Raw genomic sequence first — 6,363 nt, 5'->3', positions numbered from 1 at the left:
AAAGGAGAGAGGGGGAGAAGGAAAAAAAATCCCCTGAAGGAGCAAAAAGAAAAATGTTTTTATGCAAAAATGTTGTTTGGCCAAAAAATGAATTCCAAACAAACCCCAAATTCTCTGTTTTTGTTGGAATTTCTTCTCCTCAGAATTTCTTCTCCTGCTTGGACTTGCTCTCATGAATTAGCTACCAGCCTTAGATTATTAGCTCTAGAAGACTCTTTGCTGCCAAACTCAAAAAAACCTCTGTCTTTCCACCAGTCTCCATGCATTGGGTATTTGTAAGCATTTGATCGCAGGCTGACCCCTTGTGATCTGACCCCCTTAGTCAGGGGAGGACGGGGTTGAATGAGGCATGCTGGGACCGGCCAAATTCCTTGGCTTTCTGGCATGCATTCGGAAATGGAAGGAATATACTACCTATTTGGTGGCTGTGTGCTGGAATTGCAGACGGGCCCGTGGAAGAGACCTCCTGTCCAGAGGGGATCCTCACGCAGAGAAAAGGAGGAAAGACAGACAACAGGTCAAACCACCCAAAAGGCAATTCAACTGGGAGATGCGTAGGCAGGTGAGGCAGGGCAGGAGGACCCAAGACGGGCAGAGGAAGTGTAGCAGAGGTTGTGCTCTGTGCTGCATTAACCTATAGCCCAGGGGCACTATCCTGCCCCTGTAATGTCCGGCCGGGTCCCGACCTCAGTGATCTGAGCATGTGAGGATTGCAGTTTTAAGACTTATTGAGAGCACAGCTAAAACATCAGCCACTGACCCTGAGCATATCAAGGACTCTGCATGCTGCATACAGTACCAAAATAAACCTCACAACACCATTGACTTAAATCACATGGTTTCCATGCTCCAGAAAACAGGGCTTGATCCCCGCCCTGCCCAGTCCTTGGTTCTCTGTCCAGAGCAGCTTGAAAAAAAGCCAATTCTTTTCCCAATGGAAATTTGGAAACATTTTCACTTTTGTATCAAGGCCCCAACACATCTGGCTTTTCAACAGAAGCTTTTGGAAAACAACGTTTTTAATGCACAGTCTCTGTTTCCACACATTTTGTAGCCTCCTCCTTCCTCCCTCCCCCAATCTAGCCCCCCCAGCAAAACCCCAAACAGATTCATTTGCAAGAAATGCTACCATTTTCCATCCCTCTGGTTTCTTGATGGAAACATTTCTCGACAGAAACATCTTTCTCTGGCGCCTTCCAAATGAAGCACTGACTACAAGTGGCATTCAGTGTGTGCAAGGCCTATGACCCAGCCAAGTGCCATGTAAGAGCCACAGTGTTGCCCCAGGATAAATTTTATCCTAAATGTTGTTTTCTCCCAGGCCAAATTCTATCTCCTCTCAGATGCTTTGCTGAACTGAGGCCTAAGCACATGCTTCTGTCCTATTAAAGTCTGTGAGAACCAGTGCTTAAGGCTGGTACTTTCCAGTGCACGCAGAACTGTACAGAAGCCAGTGGAGCTGGACAAAGCAGAAACTAAGGCAGAAACCAGGTGATAAGCTAGTGCCAGAGAAGTGAAGTGCAACCTTGCCCAAGCTCTGGAGCAGGTCAGAGGCCAAAGGGATGATAAAAGAGGAGAAAGCCTCCAATGTTTCACGCTCCCTGTGGCTGGAAATGCACCTTGGCATCATTCCCTCCAAGCTGCACCCCCTGTCCTCCCCTGAGCTGAAGGGGTTAAATCTGACTGGCAACAAGTCTGGGAGGCCGGATCCATTCCTTCTTAATGGCCTGGCAGTCTTTTGCCAATTCTCAAACATGTGCACTCTCTCTCATGTTATTGCAGGAAATAGGACAGAGATACAGTAGTTCAGCCTGGGAATGGCTGAGCTGAGTGTAAGGCCTCTGTTTGGAGCTGCCCTGTGTGATTTGGGGGTGGGGTGGGTGGGAAATGTGTGCATTTCAATGCGTTAACCTGACATGAGCTCCAAAAATGCCTATAAATAAACCACAACCAAATGAAAGTTGCCCTCTGAGCGCGCGCGCGCGTGTGTGTGTGTGTGTGTGTGTGTACGTACAGCAGTTCCTCCTGCTGAGTTATAACCTCAGCACTGGCTGTGTGTAAGCACACGTGTAGGATTGCATCCGTGTGTATTTTTGACTGTGGCACACGTGTAGCTGTAGGTGCGCTGGGCTTTGTTTGAGTAAGGGCTGGGTGTGAATGTTTGTGAGGGTGAACCGATGCATGTGTGGCTGTTAGTGCGAGTCCAAGTACAACTGTGCTTGAGGTATGCATTAGGTGGGTGCATACAAGCATGAATGAGAAGGAGAATGTGAGTGTGTGAAAATGTGTGTGGTTATTTCCAGCATTCAGCGAGGTATTATTATTGTGCCCACCTTGTGGACAAGAGTGTGGCACTATGCATACATGTATGACTTTGTGCATGTGCCTTTGAATATGTGCATGGAGGCTACAAATGTGTGTGTGTGTGCGCGCGCGTGTGCGCGTGCATGCGCGCACACAGGACCATGCCCGGGTGAGTTGTGAACAGGTGCACAACAGGCACTATGTGCATGTGTCCAACAGCATGCTTACAAGGAAACATGGCCCCCGGCCCTGCTCCAGTGTTTCGAAGCTCCCTGGCAGATACGCCTGCCCGCCCAGAAGCTTGACAACTAGAAACTAATTATGTGCTAAACAGTTATGAAGCGTTTCCTTTCTTTACGCTCTAATCAACATTCGTTAGACAGGGGGCAGAGGACCTCCCCACCCTGCACATCTGGGCTCGGAGACCAGCTAAGGAGACACTTGGCAGGAGTGCCGAGTGCTGTGCGAGAGCAAGGCTGGCTGTGCTGCTTAATACAGCGGGGTCATTCAAAATAGGGAGCAAGGCTGGCAGCCCTGCAGACGCACCCTGCTTTGCACTGGGTTGCTGGCGCGCTTTGATCACCCTCCGCACCAGAGATATCCTCCCTTGTGTAGAGGGCTGAATCAGGCCCCATTTAAACCCCACAGGTAGGGAGGCCTGATAGGGAGAGTGATGTCAGGGGACTTGGCGGGGAGTGTGCCTGGCTCAGCCAGCTGGGTCACCCTGAGCAAGCTCAGTGCCTCAGTTTCCCTCCTCCCTCTCAGGGATGAAAACTGAAAGTATCACTGACATCATCACGTGCTGCCTTTTGCACAAGGTCACGTCCACCCTCCATTAACAGCGGACTCGCATCTGCTTAGCACCCAACTGGCTAAAGCCCCTGAGAGCTCAGCCTCCTTCAGAACGAGACTTGAGCATGCTCCCTCCCCACCAGCGTGATGCGGGAGTCCTTTCAGCCAGTCTGGCGGGTGGCGACCAAGCACCCAGAAATAATGCACTTTAGCAAGTGCTCCCCGCCTCAGGGTGTTCCTTCCACTTGGCTCACAGAGCCGTGTGGCAGGGAGCCTCCGCGCAGACAGGACCCGCCTGTCAGTGGGAGGAGGTTATGGAGCATGAGTACAGCTGCACAGGAAATGCATGGTGGGCAGGCAGGTAGGGCACATTTCCTGCGGGGGCACACTAGAGATGTCCGACTGGACTCCATGCACACTCTGTGCAATTCTGCCCGTGGCTAGGATGGATAGCGGGGCTCTTCCTTGGACCTAAGCGCCTCCCTAAGGGACTGGGAAGCTTTGCAAACCATGTCTGGGTATTGCAGACTGGGTGAATCTTTGCTTTCAGGCATTACTGGGTAAGAAACCTAGAGACCAAGCCTCCTTGGCTTTGCCCACGCAGCCTCTTGCAGCTTGACAAAGAATCGCTCATGGCAGGGGGAATGTTTGGTGCAGGCATCAGTGACAAAGGAAGGGGCAGGGGACACAGCAGTTGAATGCAAGGGGCCTGGAGCCCTCCAACCTGTGCAGAGCAGGCTTAGACATCTTTAAGGCAGAGCTTCCACTCTGCGGTGAATCACACCTGCAAGTTGGCCCCATGTATCCCTCACTTCAGCTTGCTGCCTGCCTTTGAGGACTTCCCAGATCCCATCCCTACCTCCCCCCAACACATCAATCGCCGCTGGCAGCTGGAAGCTGAAGCAGGGGGCTGTGTTGAGCACTGCTGCTCCCCAGAAGCTATTCTCTGCATGGAAGAGGCTGCGGTACAAGCCCTGGCCCTGTCATGGCGTCTAGGAACCCAGCCAACAACTGAGAGTGCCCAGCAGCCCCAGGGTGCTGCACACTGACCTTAAAGGTGTGCTTCCGGCTGATGTTGTCTGACGGCTGGACGGCCGCCACCCGGAAGCTGAGGAGCGGGATGCTGCCGAGGATGTTCTCCTCCTTCTCGTCTGCATGAAGAGGACAGGGCATTAGACACAGAGCCAGGGGGGAGCAGGGCCTCCTAGGCTAGGCTAGAGACCTGCCTGCCCCTCAAAGCAGGTGAGGGAGCGTTTGAGAAAGCTCCGATCCTGGGAATGACTCCCTCTCTCCCACTGCTGAAAGGGGAGCAGGGCTCCTGGGCAAGGCAACGGCCCTGATGGAGCCGGGAAAGCAGAGTCTGGCAGGGCAGGCTACCAACCCACCTGTCAAGCACGGCTCCTGCCCCTGTTGCATCCGCCTGGCTCTCTCCCCCCTGCCTCCACCCTCCGCTCCCAGCGGCACACGCAGGCCCGTATCAGTCACCGTTCATGGCGCAGGCTGGTTAATTATTCATGCCCACCCTCCCAGCGTGCTGCTGGGGATGAGGCTGAGCAAGCTTCCTGCCAGAAGCCAGAGGCTGCACAAGGTGCAGGTGGGGTGAGGGGCTGCCCCCCAGAGCCCAGGGGTCTGCTCCAGCCTTGGGGCAGAGAGAAGGATGGGGCTGGGAGCTGGGGTCAGAGTCCGAGGCTTGCTTCTTTAGCTCCTTTGAAGGAAGAGGCTGCTATATCCCATGCCACCCACTGACCAGGAGCTGGCATATGGCCACGGAGCCCCTCGCATGCTCTTCGAGTCCTGTGACACTACTGACAACAGCTCTGTACTGCTGGCCAGGAGGCCTGGCTTGCTCTGGGACACAGGCCTGTGGCGAAGGGTTCATTTCCTGGCATTAATCATTTGCTGGAGTGGGAGAGGCAGGTGGGGAGGTCCTCAGCCAGCACCTCTCGCACCAGCTCCTCCACGGATGTCAGCCAGGTGAGGAAGGGAATGGCTCTGTACTGTGATGCAGCCTCCCTCCTGCTGAGATACCTGCAAGGCTTTGACCTCTCACAACTCCCTTAGGTGTACCCAGCACCCTGCTGGAGCCTCTCAGCACCACACACAATCACAGCTGTATCCTTGTCATACGGCTGGCTCGACCTCTCCCACCTCGCACCCCACCAAGCTGCCTTCCTGGCAAATCTCACTCTTTGTGGAACACCGCACAGGCTCAGTCTCAGGACTCTGCCCTCACTGCCGTGCCAGGATCCACACGACGTGGTCTTGCCTCATGTCAAGAGAGTAAGAAACTGGCTGACAGACAGCAGAGAGATGAGGGAGACCTACAGAGGCCCAGAGAGTAGACACCAAGCAGAGATGGTGTCTAGCTGTGCCTGACTGGAGCAACAGCCTCGGCTGTCAGAAAGTCTCAGGACCATGCACTGGGATTGACCTGATTTGTCCTGTACTCTGCCACGCACCTTTGTAGTAGAAAAGGCAGCGATCCACCAGCACAAACCAGCGTTTGTTCCACTGCTTGACCCCAGAGCTGGCCTGCAAGAGAGGCAGGAATGAGACCAGTTCCCCACCCCGTTGCTGCATGTGGGGCAGGGAAAGGGAAGCAGAGAGCAGGAAGCCTGTGCATCATCCACAGAGAAGGCAATTCTGGCACCATACACCAGCTGGCCCTGGGGGCTTCTGGGGGAAGATGGGCTGTCAGGCTGGGTGGGAACCCAGTACCAGTGTGCTGTGTAATCATATATGGACCAGGAGTGGGGGGACGTGGGAGATACCTTGGCAGGAGGCTGGACAAATGGAGTCCCAGGGGTCAGGGGAATCTATCAGGGAGGATCATTAGCTAGGGTGGGCACGACAGAGACATGGGGCTCCTTGAAGGGAGCATGGGAGGGCCAGCACCTGCTTGTAGAGCCAGCCGCTCCTGGTCACCGCGGCATTGGGATTCCTCTTCATGGAGTTGGAGCGTTTCCCAAAGGCAATCCCCTTCCTGGAGGAGCGCGAGGCCTGGAGGGGAGGGAATAGAAGGGCTCAGCATGCCTTACATCAGGCTGGGGGTATTCCCCTCACACACAAACCCAGGAGGAGCTGCCAAGGCTGAGGGGGTATCCCTGCAGCTAGAGGAGCGGGGGGATGGCATGCCCTGCTGCTGTCTGGTACCAAGGGAGGCTGCATCTCACAACAAGGCGCTGCAGCTGGATGCCCACCAGGGAATCTCATCCCTTTACATATCATTCCCAGGCTGACTCTTGCTCTCAGCTCTATCCCATCTTT

General features: G+C 54.4%; 1 protein-coding gene across 7 annotated transcripts in view; it reads right to left on the bottom strand.

Annotated features, from left to right (window-relative positions):
* PLEKHA6 (pleckstrin homology domain containing A6) overlaps nucleotides 1-6,363 on the bottom strand; it is a 60,548-nt gene that overhangs the window by 32,005 nt on the left and 22,180 nt on the right. For 6 of the 7 annotated variants that reach the window (XM_025205436.1, XM_025205435.1, XM_025205437.1 and 3 more), the window contains 3 exons: nucleotides 5,992-6,096; nucleotides 5,556-5,628; nucleotides 4,147-4,247 (listed from right to left, as the gene is read on the bottom strand). In XM_025205436.1, the coding sequence (XP_025061221.1) occupies nucleotides 4,147-4,247; nucleotides 5,556-5,628; nucleotides 5,992-6,096 (279 nt within the window). Of the gene's footprint in view, nucleotides 1-414; nucleotides 1,061-4,146; nucleotides 4,248-5,555; nucleotides 5,629-5,991; nucleotides 6,097-6,363 lie in introns of those variants that run through there. The other variant, XM_025205441.1, reaches the window with a different exon arrangement.

The sequence above is a fragment of the Alligator sinensis genome, unplaced genomic scaffold, assembly GCF_000455745.1.
Source record: "Alligator sinensis unplaced genomic scaffold, ASM45574v1 scaffold1322_1, whole genome shotgun sequence".
Classification (NCBI taxonomy): Eukaryota; Metazoa; Chordata; order Crocodylia; family Alligatoridae; genus Alligator; species Alligator sinensis.
This window is presented reverse-complemented; position numbering and strand designations above follow the sequence as displayed.